This window comes from Podarcis melisellensis (assembly GCF_964234715.1).
Source record: "Podarcis melisellensis genome assembly, chromosome: 9".
Taxonomy (NCBI): Eukaryota; Metazoa; Chordata; class Lepidosauria; order Squamata; family Lacertidae; genus Podarcis; species Podarcis melisellensis.
In genome coordinates this window covers 76769385-76795065 of record NC_138541.1, presented here as the reverse complement: position 1 = coordinate 76795065, position 25681 = coordinate 76769385, and the positions used below count along the sequence as shown (strand labels likewise).

General features: G+C 45.5%; 3 protein-coding genes across 5 annotated transcripts in view; 1 reads left to right on the top strand and 2 right to left on the bottom strand.

Moving 5' to 3' along the window:
* LOC309377954 (solute carrier family 2, facilitated glucose transporter member 3-like) overlaps nt 1–25681 on the bottom strand; it is a 230922-nt gene that overhangs the window by 128045 nt on the left and 77196 nt on the right. The gene's annotated exons all lie outside the window — the stretch shown is intronic.
* C3AR1 (complement C3a receptor 1) lies at nt 952–9042 on the bottom strand. 2 transcript variants are annotated; one of them, XM_081925698.1, is made up of 2 exons: nt 6203–9042; nt 952–3388 (listed from the first exon to the last, which is right to left on the bottom strand). In XM_081925698.1, exon 2 carries the CDS (start codon nt 3353–3355, stop codon nt 1949–1951), a length of 1407 nt encoding a protein of 468 aa, XP_081781824.1. In that variant the 5' UTR covers nt 3356–3388; nt 6203–9042; the 3' UTR covers nt 952–1948. The 2 variants fall into 2 exon arrangements, with proteins under 2 accessions (XP_081781824.1, XP_081781823.1); XM_081925697.1 differs by having other exon boundaries at nt 952–3358.
* Nucleotides 10724–25348, top strand: NECAP1 (NECAP endocytosis associated 1). Of its 2 annotated transcripts, none has more exons than XM_081925779.1 (8): nt 10724–10868; nt 15706–15806; nt 18196–18300; nt 19523–19604; nt 20874–20982; nt 21075–21261; nt 22432–22537; nt 23172–25348. In XM_081925779.1, exons 1-8 carry the CDS (start codon nt 10759–10761, stop codon nt 23176–23178), a joined length of 807 nt encoding a protein of 268 aa, XP_081781905.1. In that variant the 5' UTR covers nt 10724–10758; the 3' UTR covers nt 23179–25348. The 2 variants fall into 2 exon arrangements, with proteins under 2 accessions (XP_081781905.1, XP_081781904.1); XM_081925778.1 differs by having other exon boundaries at nt 23167–25348.

Genomic DNA, 25681 nt, shown 5'->3' with positions numbered 1-25681 from the left:
GTTGTTAAAGGGATGCCCATGACTTTGACCTCCTTGGAGGATGGGTGGGGAAGAAATAGTAGCTTCTTGCCTATGCCCTGCCTGATGCAGAGGTGTCACTCAATTCAAGGCCACCCTTAATAGCTTGATCACCAAGCTGCTAGGTGCAGTTTTGTATACACATAATAGAATATATCCTTGTAATTCCCTGTTGTAATAGTGGTGTGTTATTAATACATAGGGTACATTTTACAGAATAGCATAACCAAAAGCAAAGCATGAACAAGACAACAAGGGGCTGGGAAGGAGGCAAAAGGGCCACAAGAAGGAATGAAAGTTAGAATTTTCCTTCTCTCCCTTCACATATTTCTGAAAGAGACAGAGATGAGATTTAACTGAAAATACTTCCTTATGGAGAAGGGAAAGGAATAGTTTCCCTGCCTTATATCTTCAGTGATCTCTCCTCCTCTCCTCACATTAAACCATAGTTTTATGTTCTTGCTTGGCGTGCAGTTTCCCTTAATTTGTCAAGGAAAGGAGAAAGTTCCTCCCCAACAAGGAATCATGAGGTTGCTCTGTTGGCCTCTGTCCAATGCTTTCAAGAGAAGATGGAAAGGAGGCCACTTCCTCCTACCTCTACCCGTGGATGGAAAAGAAAAACAACCTCCCATCCCTTAGGAAGAGAGAGAGAAAAGACTAAGAGCAACGCAGCGTCCTAGTCTTTATTGGGTCTTCTGATCTGGCTTTTGGTGTAAACTGCCTGTAAGGGTTCTGCTGTTGAGATGCCTAGAGACTGATGGAGCCAGGCTGCTTCCTGGGTGCTCTCTGTCACCCTAGTTGGTTTCTCTCACACTCCCCCCCCCCCCAGTATTGAGGCAGAAGGACTGAGCAGTTCCAAATTAAAGCCACTTAGTGTTGCTAGGAAGGGAGAGTAACCATAGGATAAATGTGAAGAGGGAAAAGTCAAGCCTGTTTTAATTCAGAGGGTTAAAAGCAACTTATTTATTAGTACATGTGTGCAACCTACCCCAATCCAAATACGGAACAGCAAAAAACTGGGACAAAAGCAAGGCATCTGCAGCTGAACAGAATAAGTTGTACCCCACTTCTCTTAACTCACTCTCCCGGTGCTAGTACTAAAATGTAGGCCTTACAGCGCTTCTGGAAAGGTGCCCAGGTTGGGTGAATTTGCAGTAGGAGAGAATTCATTAACTAGGCAGCCCCTAAGGTATGCTCTGGAAATAAGCACATTTTGAATGGAGTCTCCAGTAGCCCTGAAAATGGACAGGATACTCATAGCTGATACTCAAGTCTGCAGGTACAATTTGGCTTGGTTCTGTAGGTTCTAGCCATGCCTGTTGACCACCACCACCCCTTTGACTACCTTTTCCTTTCTGTTGAGCAGCCGTTCCCACCTAAAGTTAAGTGAAAGGGCTTTCCTCCTAGATCTGCTTGCAGAACGTAGGCTCAACCCTTGCCTACCTTTTCCCTGCTTTGCTTTTATAAATTAAGCACTGCGTCCAGTTTTCTCTGACAGTTTTTGGTGAATGCAAACCACTTACAAAACAAAGCTGCTGACATTTCTTGCAAGATTTCTGTGCCACCGCTAAAGCTTATTCTGGCTCGTCATACATAGCTATGCTACTTCCTTTCATCAACAGGGAAAAAATATATATAACAAGTCAAGTAATACTGTAGGGCACATTTGCAGTGCTAGAAAATTTTTGACAAATTTGGATACCACCACCACCACCCATGTTGCAAAGATAGGCAGTTGTCCCCGTCTCCCTTCTGTGGTGTAACCCAGAACTTCACTTGACCCCCTCACACCGCAGCACAAAGGGGATTCACAAGGTGTGGCCGCTCTCTGCATATGCAAGAACTCCAGATACTAATTCAAAGTGGCCACATCTGTGCCAATCAAGAATCCACAGTAGCAAGGAAAGTTTAGTTGCCTGGAAGCTCCATTTTAGAGGGCGGAAACATCAATATGGTCAACTGTAGACTTGCTTCTTTCCTGGGAGAAGGCAGTGGAGCATATTCCTTCCTCACTGAACGCCCCTTCCAAAATCCCTTGCACCGTCTGGCGTGCTTTCTCCCTGAATTTTTTCCCCACAAACACATAAAGAAGTGGGTTGATGCAGCTGTTGGCATAGGCCAATGCTGTGGAAACATGGTTCCACAAAGCCAGTGTTTCATAAAGTGCTGTGCTGGGGTTAGCCAGGAGATACAGCACCCCAATGACATGATAAGGAGCCCAACAGAGAAAGAAAGTGACTATCACAAGCAGGATCACCCGCAAAGCCTTCACACGGGACTTTGCAAATTGGTTTCTGAGCATCTTGAGGGCAATAAGGACGTAGCAGGCAGCCATGATTCCGAAGGGGAGGAGAAAACCAAAGATGCTTCGGGTGACAGTAATGGACACAAGAACGCTTGGCAGCTCATCATAAAAGGGCATTGCCATTGAGTCATTGCTAATCGGGAGGTTGCCAGAGTAATTGCCCAAAAGAAAATAGTCGGGAAGATCGGAATAAATAACATTGGATATGGCAGTAGCTGGGTGGGAAGATTCGTGTGACACGTATTTTGGGCTGGTGACTTCCACCGTCAATGAATCTGTATCTCTATTAGTGCCAAGAGTGCTTGGTGTGCTGGAATACCAAGCCTTGCTTTTGTCTGTATTAAGAATATGGTACTCAGAATACACATCCAAAATTCCGTCTGTGAAAATATCTTCATAGCTACTAGCCACAAAGGTAGGACGCTGACTAGAAAACTCTTCGTTGCTGGGAAACAAATAATCTGGCCATCCTTCCTCATATTCCTCACTGTGCCAATTGTAGACACACCTGGCATTGCCCGATTCATCAATGGAGATTTCGCGATAGAAGAAAGCAGGAAAACACATAATGAAAGCTAGGAACCAGGTAACACCACAGACCACGGATGCGAACCTTACTGTCCGGTGATTCTGACACCAGACAGGCTTCATCACCACAAGACACCTGTCGATGCTGATGGTGGTGAGGAGGAAGACACTGGCAAACATGTTGAAGATGATGGCAGACGGGATAATCTTGCAGAAAAACCACCCGAAAGGCCACTGCTGATGCAGCACCAGGTGGACAATGGAGAAAGGCAGGGACAGGCAGCACACAAAGTCAGCCACGGCAAGGTGCAGAAACCAAACCGTGTTCACCGTTCGCTTCATTTTCAGAGCAAGGACCCAGATTACCAAGCCATTTCCGGGGAGGCCCAGGAGAAAGGTGATGGAGAAGATGAGCAGAGATCCAATAGACACGGAATCCATATGTTGTAACGTGAAGGAGTCCTCAGATTCGTAGAAACTCTCATTAGCCATGAATGGAGGCATGTTCTTTAAAAAAGAAAAGAAAGGAGGAAAAGCCTGAAAAATGCAAACAAGCCAAAGTTCTTAGATGCTGTTCTAAATGAGGAGAGTTTGCAGCCTCAGAGATGAGGCCACAGTCAGTGGGAAATTATCCAGCACAAGCTGCTGCTGCAATGCATGGGAGCTTTGCAGGGGCACCCTTGGGCTCTTGCATCGCTCCCATTTATTTTATTCACACTTGTGCAGAAGAACTTCCTAGTGACTTACGCCTCCTGTTTGTTTATTAGTGGGAAGGAGTGGTGCTTAGATGTTCCACTTCAAGCAGCAACGTATCTGGGGTTAACCCTGCTAGGGATAGTTCATACGTTCAGCAGAGTCAAGTACAGTAGCAAGATATTTTGGGGGGCTAAACTGCTTCAGGCTACAGGTGGAAGCATTTCCTTCATGCAGGAAGGTGAATTTATTTAAGATGGGAGAGAACTCAAATATTCAACCCTTCACCTGCAGCCTAAAATAGCTCAGTCCAGGGAAAGCTTTAACGCTTGGTTTGTTGCTTGTATGCAGTGAGATTCATTTGTCAGGTAAGGTCAAAATAAGCCTCTTTTTGTATTGCTGCACTTGATGGAAGATCAAGAAAAAGTGTGCAAACTCAGATGATGTTAACACCTGGAGGATGAGAGGGTGGGACCACAAGGGGCAGGAACCCAAAACTTGTGGAAGGCCCTTGACCAACAGGTTGGTGTCCTCTTGTATAATTCATTTAATTATACCCTAAGAAGTGGGAATGGTTGTCTTCCTGTTCTCTGGTAGTTGGGTGGTGGGTGGAATTCTGTTCTAATTTCTTTATGGGGATGTTGTACAACTTCCATGAATCAATGGTTATCCCAAATTTTTAGTGCCTGTCACTTTCCTGACTGGGAAATGTCCGGGTTTCTTTTTTCAAAGAAGTGAATTAATGGCACCCCAGTTGCAATTGTGCAAACCTAAATTTCTGGTATGTGATTTAATCCCTCCCACAAAATGGTGACAAAACTAGTGGCCCCCCCTGGAGATTTTTTGTGCTAAGCAATCTCAGCCTTCCTCGCTTTACCCCTTATTCCTTGTACAGGATTAAAGAACACCAGGGCTCTTCCCTGCTTCCTGGGTGCAGCAAAAGACATCTTTGCCCTGTGCCATAAAATCCAAGTGGCTCCACTGCCTCTGCAGGTGTGCACACACATTAATTAAATAACACTATCTTGCCTGTTGCCGCTCTTTAATGATGTCTAGAAATCGAGGCAGCCACCTTCCCATCTCCATGTGGGCCTGGCTTTTTCTATACTCTTGGAACAAACTTATCTCTACAGGATCAAGGACCTCCCTGGTCTGTCTAGTTCTGCACTGTCCTGTTCCGCTTGCTTACATGGATGCACATCACCAGGATGAGGAAGGATCAGGGATGAGGGATCAGTAACCATGTCTGCATTAGTCAGAACTTTAAAGAAGCCCAGTGCAAAGGAATTGGATGCGCTCCCCATTCATGCAGCGGCAGTCTCAGGAAATTACATTAAGCTCCAGTGAGATGGGGGCTTCCCCTTGCCCCCAGGGTGTACTTCTAATGGTCAGTTCCACCTGCTTGCTACGATAATCCTAGCTGTACCTTGAAGGGCTTGGTGGTGGTGGTTCAGTGTATAAATCCTTTTCTATAATGACTTGAGCTTAGTTCCTTTTTTTCTCATTGCAAATGATGTGGTTCCCTTTGTGGTAGGGGAAAATTTGGGAGTGGACAGCATTTTTGTCTCTTGTATATTTTTATGACGTGTGCGATGTTGCAATTACAGTATAACCAATGTGTCAGCCATGCAGCAGTGGCAATTGTGGTCAGTAATATTGAAAGCCCAAACATGATGGAATATATATATAAAAAATATGTACAGACCATTTGGTTGCTTATGAGTTTTGATAGTAGCACTCTTGTAACCATTTGTTATATTTATTCACAACCGTGAGGGCTTAGAACCTGGATTTCTTCAGAAATTTAAGAGTTTCCTTGTCTTACAGGTCTGGGGACTACTTTTTTTTAGCACTATGGACCTATTAAAACTGCAATCGTTGAAGCAGGGAACATATCCATAGTCAAATATTGTGTGGTTATTAGGGCTGTGCATCCACATCCTTATTTTATTACATTTTTAGTAGGCAGACAGTATCAGACAAAATATTGCAACTACACTATAATAGTATCAAGGCACACTGTTTTAATGATTAAAAAGTGAGTTGACAAGAGTGGCCATGATTTGTAGTCCCTGATATAGCAGTTTTAGTTTCCAGAGTATGTATCACACAATATAAGCCTGTGCATTGTAAGTTACTGATTTTTATTAAAAACAAAGAGTCTTGTGGCACCTTAAAGGCTGACACATTTGTCCGGGCATCAACTTTCATGGACTATAGTCGGATTCCACAGATAACCATACCATGCATTTGATGAAGTGAACTGTAGTCCATGAATGCTTATACCAGCATACTTTTGTTAGTCTTTAAAGTGGCTCTTTTGCTGGAGCAAAAACAGCAAGCACAGCTACCCCTTTAGAAACTCGATCCTTATTGGTTTTTATTAGAAGAGGGGGGGCATTTGGTGGCTTTTTGCTTTCCTTAGCAGCTCTCCCTTCTTCAGATTTTTCAAAAAAGTGAGCAAACTCCTAGATAAGATCTCTCTTATTTTGGACAGAGCTCCCCAACTATGAATAATTCATAAAAATGATGAGTTGCTTTTCTCCCCATCCACCCCACTCAATACTTTCTATTTTCCCTCTCCAAATCCTGGCTATAAGCTTATATGTCTCATATAGGAGCCCTCAACCCCAATCTCCTGCCCCAGCTAATGCCTACCTTTGCTGTAGGACTGGCTCCACAGTAGTTTCTGTTGCTGCTGCAGTCTTTGGTCACCAGCTCCTTCTGTCCGACTGGGTCAAGAATAGGGGAAGAAGAAAAGGCAGCTCTGGACAGGAAGTTGCAGATTAGTTGCACTTAGTTGCACTTCTAATCATTTTTACAGGGAGAAGATGCTAGTTCATTTTCTTGATTGTTCTGATTAGGAGAGTCCCCACATAAGGCTGAGCAAACTTTTAAGAGCATTTTAGTTTTGTTTTTAAGGCAAAACAGCAGAGATCAATCTGTAGAAAGTGTGCCCTTCAGCCATATAGCTTAAATGGCAGAACATCAGAACTTGCTTGGAATAAATGCACTTCAAAAGCCCATTTTTAAACGAGATGAAGTTATTTATTTAATCATTGGAAGTATTTATAAGGTGCCCTTTAAGGCCAAGCCCTCACAAAGCAATATACATAAGATGCAGTGTGTGTAACTTATAAGGATGCAGGTGCCATCTGAAAATGAAACAAAACACTTCTTTGAATCGCAGAAGCCATTTGTGCCCTCAAAGAAAGGCAGTTGAAAAGAGTTGTGCTTTCAAGTTCCTTCTAAAGACTTAGACTGAAAGGGCAAAGTGTAGGTTAACAGAAAGGAGCTCCATTACTGGGGCCACCACCAAGAAAGCCCTGCTCTCTCACACTCTCTAGCCTAGCCAATTTTCTCAGTAAGGAGGTACAAGAGCAGGACCTCCGTAGTGGCATATGGGCAGCATCATACAAGTAAAGGTGGCCTTAAAGTTAACCTGGGGTTTAAATAATAATAATTATTATTGGTAACCAGTTCAGTTGGTGCAAAAAATGGTGTCACATGTTCAGATGTCCTGGTTTTGTTTGCATCTGAGTAACTGCATTTTGCACTAGCTGTAGTTTCATAGGTAGCCCTACATGATAGGGCACAATAGCAGTCTTAACTTGGAGGTTCCTATCCTGTCCTAGCCACTCTAATTAGGTTCACAGCTGGTATAAAGTCTAAGATGCTAGAAGGTGTTCCTGTATAAGAGCTCAATCCAGAGTAGCCACCGTCCCAACTGTCAAAACCTGTTTTTACCCAGCTTAAATTTCAGCTTCTTCTTCATCCATCTCAGGCACCCAGTTCATGTGGTCCACAACCTTCATGGGCGATTTAGGCAAAAAAGAGAGGTAGAGCTGTCTGTCATCTGCATATTGGTGACATCGCTGCCTAAACCTCTGGTTGGCTTTGTTTAGATGCTGAAGAGCATGATGGATCATAGATAAGACGGGACCCTTATCCATGAAGAGACCATGGGGTGGAATAGAAGTCACCCAGCACCACCTGAGACCAACCAACAAGGAAGGATTGGAGTCACTGTCATTCTGTACCACCTAGGCTGGACAGGTGGGGACATAATGGCCACCACCCTAGTCCCCAGCACACATTATCCACCAGGGTCTGTTGCAAGTCTGTTTTCACCCAAAAGGCAGGTCAGAACGTGGTTTGGAATGAATCTTAATAAGAAACCATTCATCATATTCAATAAGTAATATGAGTGATTTCCCTACTGTCTTTCAGGGAAGCTTATCAGGTACAGTGGTACCTCAGGTTAAGAACTTAATTCGTTCTGGAGGTCCGTTCTTAACCTGAAACTCTTCTTAACCTGATGTGCCACTTTGGCAAATGGGGCCTCCCACTGCCACCATGCGATTTTTGTTCTCATCCTGAAGCAAAGTTCTTAACCCGAGGTACTATTTCTGGGTTAGCGGAGTCTGTAACCTGAAGCGTCTGTAACCTGAGGTACCACTGTATTCCTCCATGTGAAGGGTCAGTAATGATGGACTTAATGAAAGGCAGCTTTAGTTCTGCTTTAGTTTTGAAATGCAGAGAGGTCTCTTGGGAGATAACCACAGTCTGCTTTCCACTCCCATTTAAAGAAACAAAACAGAAACCCAAGTTGCCAGTCTTAACCCTGAAATGATTACTGGGAGGGAGTTTGGACGCGTTTGTGTGCATACGGCGGGGGCAGTAAGACTCATCAGGCTTGGCCAACCTTGTCCCCTGTCCCCTAACGAAAGTGTGCATCCTAAAACATGCATCTGCAGTCCCTAATGCAGGGATGGCTAACCTGTGGGCTGGGCTACAACTCCCCTACTCTTGACCACTGGCCACGCTGGCAAGGGCTGCTGGGAGTTGGGAGTCCAGCATCATCTGCAGGGCCACGCAGGTTCCCTGCTGCTACTGAAGAGATGCTGCCAGCCTGGCTGGCCTGTCAGGCAGGCCTTGGGTGGGTGGGAGTGCTAAGTATAGCTCCAGCCCATGTGCTCATGCACCGCCATCTTAATGATGCCACCCCTAGACTCAATGTGCAAAGGTCAGGAGTGACTTAATTAAGACAGTGAGTGACACCGAGAGTCTGGGTGCACAGCTGTGTTCTGCAGTGCTGCTCAGCCACCGGTGCTGCCAGCAAAAGGGGAGGCTGCCTGTCTCAGAAAGGGGATGGATAATTCATCAATGATGTGGGCCATCAGCTTGAACTCACACCACAATCTGAATTATGCTGCTCCTGCCCTGGACACGGGGTGTGTGTGTGTTGGGAATGGGCTTGGCACAATTAAGATTGCAGAACTGTTAAATTCAAGCGGGTGGCTCAAAATTCTGCTCACTGCCGCTGCCATTATCATGATAGCCAGAAGACCCGCCTGCAAACAAATAAGTGCCCCCCCCAAGAAAAAACTTGGAGTCCAGATTGTCCACAGAAGACAAACTGTTGGGGGTAAAAAATTACCTGGGGGTTCCTCCCCACTTAAATTATACTTCTAGAGAAAACTGTTATGTTGGTCACATCTGTTAAAACACAATAAAAATAGTATTTAAACTATTTGTGGCATACTTCTTGGTTGTTTTTGGAGTAAGATAGAGCCAATTTCCACACACATAGCTGAATGTTAACAGGAGTTCAAATGATATTAGCTAAAACACGAAATAATATGCAGAGAAGCTCACAGATGTGGTGTTGGTCACTATGCAATTACCCTTATTTGGAAATGAAAGGCATACACAGTATTTTATGCAATAGTTTAGTGATACAGACAAGCCCAATCCCACCTGCCAATGACTGAAACTCGAAACCACCACTTTGGTTTGATATTTTTATAGAAGCAATAATACTCTGTTAAGAGACAGAAACTCTGGGGGTGAAACTCTTAGGTTCCTTCTGAAGTGAGGTTTTTCTGATATAAATCCAGCCGGCAGCAAAGAAAAGGGAATCCTTCCGATTTCTAATGCTAGCTTTATATTGGGGTGGGTAGAAATAATATGATGGTAATGTAATTAAACGTTTTTAAAGAAATACGCCAGACTGCCCAAGAGTGGCACGCGTCGTGTGCTGAGGGGGTTGTGGCAGGTAAGAGGTTGGGGGGCTCAGGGAGAACAATCACAGCCAGGCTAAAATCTTGAACTTCATTACAGTATTTTCCAAGGACAGCTCTCAGTTTCGTCTCGGGAAAACTTTAAAAAACTGTGGTCCAGCCTTTCCCAATTGGGGGGTTCGTTCTACACTGTTTATCTCTATGAGCCCAAACTTGGCTGCCAGGGCGAAAGATGGCTCCCTGCGTGACTTCAGCAGCCCAACTTAATCACCGCCGCCGAGTAGAAAGACACAGAGATAAAAAAATAGAGAAACGCATACAAGGGACTGAAGGCAGAGCTTTTGGGTTCCTTTCGCCCTCTCCCTTGTAAAAAAATAAGAGAGAGAGAGGCATATACATATACCCAGGATTTTAAACACACAATTGTGACTGAATCGCAACGCGCCCTCTCCAAAGCAAAAGGCAGCAGCAAAAAGAAGCCAGGCTTTCTTGGGTGAAAAAATGTGTGGGTTTTAAAAAAGTTAAATGCCAACACAGCTTCTTATCTCAATATTGCGTGGTTTGTAAACGGTGCCATTCCGAGGAGCTGGGGAAATGCCGCCTGCAGAGCAGCCCGCCTGAGACGCCCCTCAGCTGGCGCGCCCGGGCGAGGAAACAGCGGCGCGTCTGGCGGCTCCTGAAAGGCGGAAAGGGATCCGTTGCGGCAGCCCGAGCTGGGGAGGCCGCGCTCCGCTTTCCATCAAGGGCTGCGTCCCGAGTGGCAGCTAGAAAGCAGCGGACGACGTGGCGCTGAGCGCGAGCCGAGCTGGAAGGGGGGGGTCTGTCGAATGGGTGCAATTCTGGCACATCTCCCCGAGGGGGGGAAAGATCTTTAAAGAACCCGGGAGTTGGCGACTTAGTCTTAGGCGACTCTACCCCTTGATAAGTCTACGCCGCGAGGCGGCCGAACCTCCCCCCCCCCCCCCGCGCAGAAATCCAAGATGGCGCCCTCGGCGGGTCGTGACTGCGCAATATGGCCGGCCTGGTTGCGTAAGAGTGCGCCAGGGGTTAAGATGGCGCCCGCCCGGGCTTCGGCGAACGTGATAGGCCGCGTCCCCTCGCCCGCGCCGCTGCCCCAATCAAAGGCGGCGCTGGAGGCGCGCGGGGCTGCCGGCCGCCCTCCCTCCCGCTGCGCGTCCCAGAGTGGCGAGGATGGCGGCGGCGGCGGCGGCGCCCGAGGTGGAGTACGAGTCGGTGCTGTGCGTGAAGCCCGACATCAGCGTCTACAGGATCCCGCCGAGGGCCTCCAACCGGGGATACAGGCAGGAGAGGCGGGCCGGGCGGGCCGGGCGGGGGGCGGGTCGGGCCGCGGGGCACACGCGTCGGAGGGCGCACGGGTTCACACGCGCCTCTTTCCCCGCGGAGCTGAGGGTCGGGCGCCCGCCCTCGCAGGGGGGGGTGGTTGTGGCCGGCATTCATTCAGCGCAGGTGTCCGCCTATTTATCTATATCTAGATGAGAGACACAGAGAGAGAGAGAGTTATTACCCCGTGGAATAAGGAGAGGACGACGAGAGCTTGCAGGGTGGCTGAGGTTGGAATTCATTGGAGGCTTTTTATTTTATTTTAAAAAACCACATTTTAATTTTCCTCCTCATTTTACGTTAATAGCAACCATGACAGCAGGAGCAGCAACCGCACAGCCTTCTCTGCAGACTTCTCTAAGTGGCCCTGGTCCGTTTACTCAGGGAGTAAATGGCGACCCAATGCAACTTCTGGGGGAGCCTCTTATGTAAGGCGGTCGTGATCCATTTCTTCTCGCCGGCACCTGCTGTCCTTGGGACTCCGCCTCCGCCTCCCTTGGAGATGGAGCGGCCTTTTTTGTTCCTCTGCCCGCGTCCCACACTTTACACGCCCTGCTTTTAAATGAGGCTTAACTCATTCTTTTAATGACACCAGAGAGGCTGACATTAAAATCGTGTGCATTTATATAAATGCATTTATATTTTTTAAAGACCCGTAAAATCAGTAAACATTAAAAGCAGACAAACACATTGTTATTAATGTTTTTAAATTGAAAGGCCTGTCGTAGATCTTTGCGGCTGAACCCCTGGGGTTGAATTCTTCCCATTTCAGGAGAAGCTCTGCTGCATGGATTTTCCTTGGTTTGCCCCTCATTTGGGAGCCTCTGTTCACCAGCCATCATCTGACAGGCAACCTTTCCTCTGTTACATTTCCCCCCCTTGTAGGAGCGCAAAAGGGAGTTGTGTGACATCTGCTGGGTCTCTGTGTGTGTCATTCCCACAGGGGTGTTAAAATGGAGAGCGTCGCTTCCTCAGACTTGCTGCTCCACTGTTCAGTGTTTAGCTGCACAGGTGGATTTCTGCTGGTGTTGGCTTCTGGAACATCATTTTCTTCTGTAATCCTCTCTTCCCTTCTCTTCCCTCTTCCCCCCTCTCTGTTCTTTTGCAGTACGTGTGTTCTCTGAGTCATCCTATCCCGGTTCTCATTAGTGACAAATCCACTCTTCCCCTTTTCCTCTCGTCACTAACAGTCACAAAGGGAGCTGGATTATCTTCCAGATTGTGCATCAGCGCTGACCACGCTGGTTAGATGAGCAGAGAGGAAGGGAATGTGGATAACTGCTAAGAAATTACACTTGTTTTTCTGCTGACATCTCCCTGCGTAGGCACACGCTGTTAGTTTAAAATGGTTTGGAGCCCAGTTACTTGTTCAAGGAACAGAGCAATCAGAGGAGTCATTGATTTCCATTAGCGTGGCTTCCATTAGGCTCTGCATCTCCCCAAATTCAGGGCTGAAATGCCTCTGGAATGAATCCCATAGTAGAAGTTCAGAATCAGGAACTGTGAATCCTCCAGGGTAACTGGGGGAAAAATAAAAGTAAGTCATGTTAGTAGTATTCTCAAGGATATGCCATTTACTGATATAGTAAAAAGGTAAAGGTACCCCTGCCCGTACCCCTGCCCCTCTAGGGTTGTGTGCTCATCTCACTCTATAGGCCGGGAGCCAGCGCTGTCCGCAGACACTTCCGGGTCACGTGGCCAGTGTGACAAGCTGCATCTGGTGAGCCAACACAACACACGGAACGCCATTTACCTTCCTGCTATAAAGCAGTCCCTATTTATCTACTTGCACCTGGGGTGCTTTCGAACTGCTAGGTTGGCAGGTGCTGGGGCCGAGCGATGGGAGCGCACCCCGCTGCAGGGATTCAAACCGCCGACCATGCGATTGGCAAGTCCTAGGTGCTGAGGCTTTTACCCACAGCGCCATTTGGGGCCAGGATAGCTAACTGTCTGTTCTGTTACCCACTCTGCACTTACTCTTACATGCAATTCCCAGTTATTTCAATGACGCTGGCTCACAATAACTTGTGCTACTTCTTAATTACATTATAGGTGCGTTTATTTCCTGGGCCTTTTCTTTCAATATACAGTACTCTTTTTCTGCACAAAACTGGAGAGGTCAGTGTTCTGTTTCTGAGCCCCAGTACTTATTTTATAAACAGCTTCACAGTCAAAACCTACCAAAGCAGTGTTCAATAAGTTAAAATACAAATACTAAATATCCACTAAATGAAAAGCAATGAAAACATTTCAATGACTGGATCACACTTCAAAATAAAACATTGTTTAGTTGATTACATTTTGGTTGGTATCACTTTCAAACATCATCCCTGCTCCTACCCACAGTCCCTGCCTTTCTAGTGGTCTAAAACTCAGACACCCTTTAGGATCCCATCTCTAACACTGATATATTTGTAAAATAAAAATAAAAATTGGGACACACACACACACAAATGTATTACTGATTTTAAATCTCATAGATATATCAAATACTCAATTCTAAATTCCAGGTTATATACATTTTCATTATTAGTAAAGAAAGTTGAGTTTTCAAGAAAGTGAGAATTGCACATTTGCGCTATTTCCAAAAAGTTCCACCCCTCTGCCCCCCAAGCACGAGGAAAATCCACCCATGGTTTCAGATTCCTTGGAAACTTTTGCATTTCTTCACCATACAGATTTGCTCCAAAACTTTTACAAGCCATGGCCAAGGACATGTAGTAAACTTTTAGTGGAGCAAATCTGGCCATGGCTTGTAAAAGTTTTGAAGTCTGCATCTGCCTACTGAGCCAATTTCACAACCTCCTCAGGAAACCCTGAGCATCCAGATGATAGGGAATCCTGCCTGGTCACACAGGAGAATATGCTAGCTGATATTTCTTTTTTGAAAGCTGTTGCCTACAGAAGAACCTTGTTAGATTTGAAAGCTTTTCAAAGGTCAGCTCAGCAGTTGAGCATTTTTTCAATGCTTTTGAGGACTGACTGTTTAAGATGAGTCTGATGGGTGGCTCAGTTCCTTTTCAGATGTCACAGACTCCTGGAAGTGGTTTGAAAGTGTGTATTCAGAGAACTCTTTCTGGGAAGGCCACAGTTGTATCTGTGAAGAGACTGTTTCACACTGTCTCACATGCTTAGGGAAGTTTTTAATATTTGATATTTTATCATGTTTTTAATATTCTGTTGGGAGCTGCCCAGAGTGGCTGGGGAAACCCAGCCAGATGGGTGGGGTAGTTTAAACAACAACAACAACTTCGGATTCTCTGTAGATTTGTCTCTGGGGCATATTGACCTCATTGTGTGGAAAAAAATACTGTTAAAATGTAGGTAGGTAAAAGGTAAAGGACCCCTTGGATGGTTAAATCCATTCAAAGGTGACTATGTCATGTGGTGCTCATCTCGCTTCAGGCCGAAGGATCTGGTGTTTGTCCACAGACAGCTTTCTGGGTCATGTGGCCAGCATGACTAAACCACTTCTGGCGCAACGCGACACTGTCACAGAAGCCAGAGTGCACAGAAATGCCGTTTATCTTCCTACCGCAGCAGTACCTATTTATCTACTTGTACTGGCATGCTTTCGAACTGCTAGGTTGGCAGAAGCTGGGATAGAGCAATTGGGAGCTCACCACTGTAAAGCAGATTCAAACCTCCAACCCTCTGATTGGCAAGCCCAAGAGGCCCAGTGGTTTAGACCACAGCGGCACCACTACATTGTTAAAACGTACAGCCGAACCCAAGTAGCTCATGATCAAAATACCAATAAAACATCAAAGCATGCCAATATGCTCTTAATACCTCAGATCTAGAAGGGTGAGCCTACAGGAATTCCACATAATTGATGTCTCTATACAGATGGACCCCATACGGGACCTCCACCACCTTTTCTCTATAGATAGAACGTGTTGTATGGCCACCTTTGATCTCAGCAGGTGTTGGGGTCGTGTGAGTCATGGTGGTCCCACAGATAAATATCAGTGAGTTGGATTAGCCAGAGAGATGCTAGCCTGGCCCAAGGTCAGCCGCTGAGTGGGGATCTGAGGTTACTCGCAACACTTTCTTGTGATACTTCTTCACATAGCGCATAGTTAAACTATGGCACTCGCTCCCACAGAAGGCAGTCACTGCCACTAGCTTGGGTGGCTTTAAAAGAGGATGAAGGAGTGGGCTGTCTCTGGCTCCTGGCCAGGATGGCTCTGCTCTGCCTCTACAGTTGGAGGCAGCAATGATTCTGAGTCCCAGTTGCTGGAAACCACTGCAGGGGAGAGGACTCCTCTTGTGCTCAAATCCCGCTTGTTGGCTTTGCTGGCTCTTCCTATGTCCTTATGATAGTATCATCTTTCCACAAGGTGCTTCCCCTTCTTTGTTTTTGTCTACATTCCACTTTGAGCAGGCAAGGTCAGTCTCCTTTTCCAAAAGTGCTACACGTAGCTTTTAGTTCCTGTATAAACGTTGTGTTGGTGATGGTGCAGTTAGTTCCTATTGAAATAAGAGTAGCCTCAAAACAATAACAACAATCATAATAGCTTTCATCCTAATTATGAATTCTGTTCAGCAGCAGGCTGAGAAGCAGGGTGGATAATATTGATGGTGAAGGAACAAGGTGGGATACTCTGTGGCCGCATTCTGTCCTGGAGCATCTAAAGATAAAAGTGCTGCTTGTGCCCTTGGCCGCAAGGGAGGTTAAGCTAAATCTGCCGTGACCCAGGATTGTGGTGAAATCAGCAGGGGAAGCCCACAGGGCGTGGGTGGCTGGAGGGGGTTTCTTCTCAGCGAATTTCTCCCTGTTTGTTTACCCTGCAGGGCTTCTGACTGGAAACTGGACCAGCCGGACTGGACAGGACGCCTCCGCATTACCTCTAAAGGCAAAGTTGCATATATAAAACTAGAGGACAAAGTTTCAGGTGAGGAAATCACAGGGTGGGCATTATGTAGTCCTGAAGTCGTGGTTGCCCAGGTTCTGTGCTCTGGTTGGGGTGGGTTCAAATACTTCTCGGACTTCTCTGTCATGAGACTGCTCCGCTTAATTTCTGTCAGTATGTACATATCCAGTTCAGCGTCATTTTCCTTTGTCTTCACTCCTATAGGTGATATTGCCCTGCATGGTTTTTTATGTAGTGCCTCACTTGGTGTTGCTTCCGATTAGTTCTGCTCTTAAAGATGTTGTGGGGAATACAGACGGTCAACTTGCCACATGATTAGTGTGGGGAGGTTTGCCTACATACTAAATCTATGGAAAAGTCTGTCAATACATAACGGCTCTGTGGTTGCTGCTTGCACTTCTCCAAATTTTGCAGAGAAGGTTTCTAGTCAAGTAATGTGTACAAAAATGCATATACCAGGGTAAAGTATACATAGGAATGCATTCATTGGCTAAAGTTTATTCAAGGGGGGGTGATTGCTTTGCAATAATGCGTACGTTAGACAGAATTACATACGGGAAGGCGATATTACTGATAGTGTGTTTTCATCAAAACATGTTCCCTTCTCCTTGGAGGAGTTAGCTTTGTCTTATGAAAATTTTCTGCCCTAAAATTTTGTTGCTGCTTATCACTCTGTTCTGTTGTATTTTTTCCCCCAGCCTCTGTGGCAGTGTTGGGGAACCTTTGACCCCTCCAAAAACGCTGATCTACAAGATCCATCCGCCTTGGCAAGCCTTAGCCTGGCCAGTAGCCAGGTCAGATGAGAATTGTAGTTCAGCAACACCTGGAGAGCCAAGGGTTCTCCACGCCCAACCTGTGGTGTTAAGCCCTCTGTCGTATGTTGGTTTAGATGATCCATGGGGCTTTTGTATCCTTAGCTGTGCTAGTTATGATTGCAGTGTGCACACTTGGGCATGTTACAATTGTAACCAAAACAGATGTCAGGCGAAACAAACAGAGATGATGATCAGCTACAGGCTAAGTGATAGTCAACTCAGTCTAACTCAGAGTGGACCCATTAACATGAATCCACATGGCTAAGCTGGGTTTATTAATTTCAGTTGGTCTGCTCTGAGGAAAACTTACTTGACTGTCACCCAAAAGCAAGATCAGTCATTAACATCCATATCTCGACACAGTTTTTATGCACAATTGGCGCTGTGGTCTAAACCACTGAGCCCAGGGCCTGCCGATCAGAAGGTCGGCGGTTCGAATCCCCGCGACGGATTGAGCTCCCGTTGCTCTGTCCCTGCTCCTGCCAACCTAGCAGTTTGAAAGCACGTCAAAGTGCAAGTAGATAAATAGGTACCGCTCTGGCGGGAAGGTAAACACCATTTCAGTGCGCTGCTCTGGTTCGCCAGAAGCGGCTTAGTCCTGCTGGCCACATGATCCGGAAGCTGTACACCGCCTCCCTTGGCCAGTAAAGCGAGATGAGTGCCGCAACCCCAGAGTCGGTCACGACTGGACCTAATGGTCAGGGGTCCCTTTACCTTTATCACTTCGTTACTCATGTTTAATCAGAGTTGAGGAAGATGCCATTAGAATCCATGTTGTAATTCAAGGTGGCAGAGAATGTAGCATTTTTCTCAAATATGTAACGTTTTTTATTGTGTGCAGATTTTTGATGAACATCAAGGTACCGCACCCGTTCAGGCATGCCAGGAATTGTTTCTTGAAAATGAGATACTGCAAGCATTAAAGCTCTGACTTAAGCAAAAGCTACATGTGTTGATTTTCATAATCATTTTGGGAGTGAAGTACCGTATTTTTCCATGTATAAGACCCTTTTTTCTGAAAAAGTTTAGTGATAAATTGGAGGTTGTTTTTACAGCTCAATAGTTCAGCTCAACAACTGTTTTTGCAATTTGCCAAAAATAGCTCAACAACTTAATTTTTTTATTTCCTCATTTTAGGCTCCTAAAAATAGCGGTCGTCTTATACATGGGGGCGTGTTATACATGGAAAAATATAGTATATTAACCAAGGAAATGGTGAACCCATGGTACTAGAAGACTATTAGTAAATGGGCTTACTGAAATGCACACACTGAGCAGAATTAAAATTTATTTGCAATATCTAATTTGTGAGCTAAGGTTTAGCAGTAAAAGCTAGTGTCACTGGTGTTGGATAGATTATGAATTGCAAGCAAACTCAAAATGTTTGGAAGTCTTCAGATACTGTGTGACTGACAATGCAGCAATTTACTGTGTTGTACTCTTTGATTTTTATGAAAATGATAAAGACTGCTTCATGGTGTTTGATGCTGAATAAGTTGGTTGTTCCTTTGACCAAAGAATATAGTGTCCCTAGTTTGCTTGTAGTGATAAATCTGTCTGGGTCTTGAAAGTGGTCTCTTCTTCTGTATCCTTAGGGGAGCTTTTTGCTCAGGCTCCAATAGATCAATATCCTGGCATTGCTGTGGAGACTGTGACTGATTCCAGTCGGTACTTTGTCATCCGGATTCAGGATGGGAATGGTGAGAGAATTAAGGGTTTATTACTCCTTAATTGAACTGTGGTGTGGCTGAATGATGAAGTAGTTCTTGGGAGTAGGAGCACAACAATCTGATGCCCTCCTACAACAGTTCTACATCACCCTGACCATTGACTGGAGCTTTTAGGAGTTATGCTCCAATAGTATCTGGAGGGCACCAGGTTGGCAAGTCCTGAGCTACTGTATAGGGCCCAACAAACCTAGGCCTAAGGCTCCCTTCTGTTCTGTTGCCACCTAGGAAGCATGATCCAAAATGACTATTCTTACAATCATAGAATTGTAGAGTTGGAAGGGATCTCCAAGAGTCATCTAGTCCAACCCCCTGCAATGCAGGAATCTCAGCTAAAGCATCCATAACAGACAATCACCCAAATTCTGCTTTAAAACCTCCAAAGAAGGAGAGTCTGCAACCTTCTGAGGGAGTCCATTCCACTGTCAAAGAGCTCTTAACATCAGAAAATTATTCCTGGTGTTTGGTCAGAATCTCCTTTCTTTTAACTTGAAGCCGTTGGTTCGGGTCCTCCCCTCCAGAGCAGGAGAAAACAAGCATGCTGCATCTTCCATGTGACAGACATTTAGATATTTAGACATTTGAAGATGGGTATCATATCGCCTCTCAATCTCCTCTTACAATGCCCAGCTCCCTCATCCGTTCTTCATAAGACCCCCAATCATCTTGGTCACCCTCCTCTGCAAACGTTTTAGCTTGTCAATATCCTTCTTAAATTGTGGAGCCCAAAACTGGACACAGTATTCCAGTTGTGGTTTGACCAAGGCAGAAAAGAGTGGGACTGTGACCTCCCTTGATCTGGACACTATACTTCTGTTGATGCAGCCTAGAATAGCATTAGCTTTTTTTGCTGCTCCATCACACTTTTGATGCATTATGCTTGTGGTCTACTAAGACCCTCTAGATTCTTCTCACATGTAGTACTGGCAAGCTAGGTGTCCCTCTTATATTTGTACAGATGTCAATTCCTTGCTACATGGAGAACCCTCAAATTTGTCTGTGTTGAAATTCTCTGGCATAATATATTAAGGCTGTAAATTGAGGCATGATAAAAGGGATCCCATTGAAAGGACAACATAGCAAAAGGCAGCCTGTGCCCCCTCATTCTCCCAAGACAGTCTAGTAGCAAGGATGAGTGGTCTGAACCTTTGTCCTCATCCCTTCTGCTGACTGGTTTCTCCACCTCCCTTGTCAGGGCGAAGCGCTTTCATTGGCATTGGCTTTGGAGACCGGGGAGATGCGTTTGACTTCAATGTTTCCTTGCAGGATCACTTCAAGTAAGTTTTCCGCTGTGCCTTGGGACTTTGATTCTCTGGTAACTTCTTTCCCACTGAACATTTGAGTCCCGAGGACTGGTCCATCCAGTTTGTTATTGTCTACTGCATTGTTTCTCAGCCTTGGCTCCCCAGATGTTCTTGAGTGACAATCATCATCCTTGACTGGCTAGGAATGATGGGAGTTTTAGTCCAACAATATCTAGGGACCCAAGATTGAGAGATTCTGGTCTACTGTGACTTGCAGCACAGTCCCCTTCAAGGATTTAGGGCAGAGAGACTCTTTTCCAGCCCTCCATTTTAACCAGAGATGCCAAGACTTGCATACAGTTGTCACATTTAAAGCATGTGATCTGCTACTGAGTTGTAGCCTTGGCCCTGGGGGACTGTAGAGAGTCACACTTTCCTTCTTGGGAAGCTAAGTAGGAGCTAACAGAAAGTGTCGAAGCTGCTGAGCACCAGGAGAACATTTGATGGTGCCTTTTCTGCCGCCTTGTTGCTTTTCAGATTGCCTAATATCCTCTATTGAGACTGCCCTTTAAGATTGGTGGAATCTTCAGTAGCATAAAATTTAGCTACCCATTTGAGGTGGGTCCCCAGGAATATATTAAACTAAACTATTGCTGATCCTGCCATGGCTTCTGGTGTGCTGCAGGGCCCAGTTCAGGTCACTGAACAACTTGGCCCTTTTATATTTGCTGGAGCATCTTCTCTCATACAGACCTTCTGATCTCAGCCCCTACAGTCCTTAGGAAATAAGATACTTTACTTGGTCCTTCCAGGAGCACCTTCCCTGGGCAGGCTCAGTCAGACGCCTCATTATCTATCAACAATATACTAGTAGCAGAACTTTGCTTTGCCTCTTGACACTCTTGTATCCTGATTAAAAATTCAGACGAATGTATTAGTTGAGGTTGTTAGGATTAGCTGGCTTCTTTAGCATGAAGAACTTGCAAAGTGTACAGCTTAGAATGTTGGACCTGAAAGTGGGCTTAACCCAAGCATAGGATTGTGTGGATTAAACAAAGCAAACTTAAGTAAACCATCCCTGTACTCTTGGGGGGGGGGGGAATGTGATGCAGATGTCTGTAAAATAGGAACATATTTGAAGGAGTGGCAAGTACTCATGGGGCAGGAAACCAAAGTGCTAGAGTACTTACTAGAGAATCCTTGTTGGGCTTTTCCTTGCAATCATTTTTCCTCATCTCTGCAATTACTCTTTCCTCCTCTTTTGTTAATTTGTTTGTCTTTGTTGCCCACTCCACAATGTAGGTGGGTGAAACAAGAGACGGAAATCTCCAAGGAGTCCCAGGAAATCGACAGCCGTCCCAAGCTTGACCTGGGGTTTAAGGAAGGGCAGACAATTAAATTGAACATTGGGGTGAGGATCTCATAGGTCTTATTTCTTGACGTGCTCTGGCAAGCTGCTGCTAGTGTGCGTTGTGTGCCTTGATGCTGTCTCTCTCTTCACAGAACATGCCAACGAAGAAAAGTGGGTCAACCAAGCCACGTCCAGCTGGGTCAGGGGGACTAAGCCTGCTCCCGCCACCTCCTGGGGGCAAAATTGTACCTCCTCCCGTGCCACCTCCTTCCTCAACTGCTATTTCCAATCATGTCACACCGCCGCCGGTGCTGAAATCCAGCAATGTGGGCAGCGCAGGTAACTGCCACATAGTTTGTAAAGGTGCATGTAGCAAGCACATTTCCTCACCTGGCCGTATCATACAAATACACATTCCAAGAAGCCAGAATTGGTTGTAACTCCCGGCTGTGTGTACAGTCGGTGGCAGATGCAAGATTGCTATCAAATAACATGGGTCACAGATCTAGGATATGGGTAGGTCTGGGTCTCTGGAGTGGAGAGTAGTCATTTCTACAAAGTGTCCTTTTAAAAAGCCATATCCAACAGAGCTAATGTGGAAGAAAGATGCTGGTTTATATTTGGGGGGGGGGAAGACCCAGTGAATGGTCTGAATGCACTTAGTGCAATACTGTGTCTTAATCAAAGCAGATATTGTAAGCTGTTTGGATGGAAGGCTGCTCGGGAACCAGGACGTAAACTACTTTGAGAGTGTAGTAAATGATTTTTTTTTAAAAAAGGTGTGTAATTGTGTAACTCTTACAAATTCCTGCCGCCTTGTGGGAATTTCACTACTCCATAGTGTCCTCTCTGATTTCTGCTTGGAATATCTGTCCTTTGGAGCTAATCATATGATCGTAGGAAGGCCCTTTATGCCAATGTTTATGTAGCTCAATATTGTCTCTGCTGACTGACAATGATTTTTCTTGGGTCCAAGCAGAGGTCTTTCCTAGTCCTACCTGAGAATCAACGCCACTGAGCTACAGCTCCTAGATAGATGCAGTTGCAGTTTCTCTGAATACCTTGCTCCTTACAGCTACTGAGGGCCAAGAGACTTGATCTGTGGGATGTTGGATCATGATGTAAAAGCTGGAGAAAAGCAAACCTTCTGCATGCACCAGGAAATGAGAGGCAAAGCCTTGTCTGGCTGCTAGCAGATGTTGTCCCCCTTCACAGTGGTGCACTGTTCCTGTGTGCCTTTTTAGATGTTGCCCCAAGAAGTGACAGTATTTTTCCTCATAATAGCAATGCTAGATTCCCCCCCCCCAAACAAATTGCCAACCAAAGTGTTGTTGGGTTGGGGGTGTGTGGTTATTGCTCTTTCTCCACTCAGGTTACTGAGAATTGAGGCAATTTACATTCCCACATATGGCCCTCATCAGGAGCTAGGAAAAAGACCACAATAGGAATCCTGTGCAGGTTCTTTTATAGAAGTTTAATAAATAAGCATTTCCCTCTTTTGACTCCCAGATATCCTGCTAGACTTCGATTTAACACCTCCTGTTTCAAAGGTGCCAGCACCTGCTGTGGTCCCAGCCACCACAGACCTCTGGGGAGACTTCAACACTGCGTCCAGGTAACCCTTGTGAAAACTGGGGGGGGGGGGGCATTGGCCCAGGGAGATCATGAGAGGTGCACATGCCAGAGACGGGTTACAAGGCAACTGAAGGACACTTCAGGAAGTGTTAAAGCCAGATCTACTTGCTCTGATATATATTTAACAAACACTGGTAAGCAATCCAGCTTCTAAAAAAATCTTAAGTAGAAACTGTAGAGCTTTAATAAACAATAAGGCAATTTCACTGCTTCCTAGACTAAGAGACAACCAGGTCAGCTAAGTAACCAGCCTCCTCCCTTTGGGCACATGGGTGCTACAGGTTTTTGTTGGAATTTAATGGATGGCATTCAACTACGTTTTACTCAGAGTAGACCCATATAAATTAGTGGCCTTAGCCCTGTCCATTCATTTCAGTTGGACTGCTTGGAGTAAAACTCAATTGAATACCACCGTATGCCTCTTCCCAAAGCAGCCTGGACCTAGGAATGCAACTTTGCCTCCTCCTTTGCCAACCATTCCCTTGGATTGGAGCAGCTACTGAGGGAGAGGCAGAGAGGCAGAGCCCTGGAGGCCAGAACAGCCCCTTGAACCAGCACCAGAGGCTGCCACTTTCCTCATTAACACTGCTCTTCCTTTCTTCTCCCCAGCACAGTTCCTAGCCAATCGCCCCAGGCACCCAACTGGGTCCAATTCTGAGAGAATCTGAGTTGGTGATGTAGGAATGGACCAATGACGGAGACTCGAGGCGCCTGAAGTGGCAGGGGAGTGAGCTGATGTCCTTGGCTCTTCAGTCAAAACTTGACTTCTGGACAATCTTCCTCTTTTTCTTAATGTTTCCCATTTGCATTGATTTGTTCAGTTTTTCTCTCGTGCAAGAGAACTGCAGAGGCGTGCTCTGTGGTCACTTCAGAAGAGTGGGGGCCTTAACTGGCTTCCATAAATAATACCTGCCTGCTTAGTGGCTGCCTCTTTGAGGGAGAATTAAGCTGACACTGTGTGAAATGGGAGAAGGTTGCACAGACTTGGCTTTTCTAGGTAGGCTCAGTTCCCCTTTTCTTCTCCCAGCTTCCACAGCAGCAGCAGCAGCAGTGACCTTAGCTGGGGCAGGTTGATTTGCAGGCTGACTGCTAATCACCCTAACTGTGTAACCGACACTAATTTGTACATTTCAACCAAGAAGGAAAACAAAAGCCATTCTTGAAGAAGCCACCCTGGGGTTACCTGGGACAGGCTGCTTTGTCGTAGCATCTTTATGATGGAATTAATTTAATCCTTCCTCAAATGTTCCTTCTCCTGTCAAATCTGTAGTAGGGGAGGGATGACGGGGTTCTGTGCAAACCTGTCTGCGGTGCAGCCCTGCCGTTAGCGTCCCACAAATCCGTCAACTCTCCCCCCCCCCAAAAGCACTAAAGACAGTTGGCGCCTTTAAAACTGGAAATGTGTGGAAACGGCGCTAGCATGGCAAGGCTTTCTCCTGTTTCCATCCTTACTGGGAACAAGAGCAGAGCTGCCTGCTCTCCAGTTGGTAGGAGGAGGAGGAGGAGCTTGGTGTCTTCCGGAAATCCTCTCTTTGGGCAAGGCAGCTCGGTGCCGATTCTCACTCAAGTTTGGTGGAACTTCTGCACTTTCATTGTGTTGGTTAATGTGAAAGAAGTCTAGGCACTTAACGCATAGTTTGTTGCCAATGGCAGGCTGCTGTCACCAGATTGGCCAAAGCAGCAGAGTGGTCTCTGCACAGACTTCCAAAAAATGAATTTCAGGTTCTGAAATTGTACTTTTTGGCCAGTGTGATTTACCTTGTTATATCGCGATAGTCTCTTCCCCAGCAAATATTAGTGGATCATGAAGTTATCTTGGGCAGAGTCTCTTCCTCGCTGCACATCCTGTACAAAGCTCCTTATTTTGTAGTTCCTCTTGTCCTTTTGTCCCACCAGCTGCTTTGGTGGCTGTGCAGCCCCCTCCCTTCACTATTGGCTGGAAATAACTTTTAAAGCACCTGCTTTGCTTGACCTTCTAGCAGCAAGATGCACTTCATTACTGAACACTAGATTTGTAAGTTTCACAGTGGTTTCTTCTTGTTCTGCCAATAGGCAGTAGTCACTGTCCTGTAATATCAGCTAGAGGCTTTGTATATAGACACAATTGGTGTCCTCTGTGACCCTGTGGTTTGGTGCTTCTAGGTGGGCGTAGTTGAATCAGGGAACTTCTGAACAAGTATCCTGGTGTTTTCTCCTTTGATCATGTCCTTGCAAACCCTTTTCTGAATTCTTTGATACCAGAATAGCTTACAGAAATTCTGTTAGTTAGTAATTGGGAAGCAAAGTCTTCTAAGGAGTTTTGTAAAGTTGTATGCACATCTTGTCTCTGATTTCTAGCTACTTCACGTGTGGGATTTGGGGGATAGAGGCCTGCTTTTTAAGGCTTTCCATTCATTAAATACCCAGATATTCATCTCACTCACTGAGACACACCCGAAGCTTATCTGCTTCTTCAGCTTTCTCTTGTTTCACTGCTGGTTATAAACTGTTTTCAAGTTCTTTTCCTTGTGCTATCATATAACCCAGCCGAAGATTTCTCGAATTTGGCCGAATATTCCATATCTGTAGCAGGTCTTATCATTTCAGTAACTCTGTTCAGACCTCAAGTATTTGGTAATATCTTGAAGAGACTAATCAGGAGCCTCTCTCTCCATTGTTTTTTTTTAAAGTTGTTATTATCAAGATAATATACTATGTATTGGCAGAAACTGAAGTAACATTTCATCTATATGTATATAAAGCATAAGATGTATTGGTTCAATATTAGCAATTAAAATAAAGGATAAAATTGGGGGTGGCTGTGTTTTTGGTGTGTGTGTGTGTGTGTGTGTGTGTAAAGCGATGTATTAGTAAATCAAGTGATACTAATACATGCCTGGTAACCTCTTAGGAATTCATGTGTCTTCCTATGGTGAAACAGTCTCTCTTGGTTCTTCAGTGAGTAGGCTAATGAAGAAGGACCTCAAATGAGGATCTCAAGGCCTGGGTCCGTTCATTTGGATAGAGGTGACCCTTAAAAGTATTGTGGTCCTGAACCATTTAAGTCTTTATAGGTCAAAACCAGTATTTTGAATTGGGACTGGAAACTGGCAGCCAGTGCAGTCAGACCAGAATCAGTGTAATG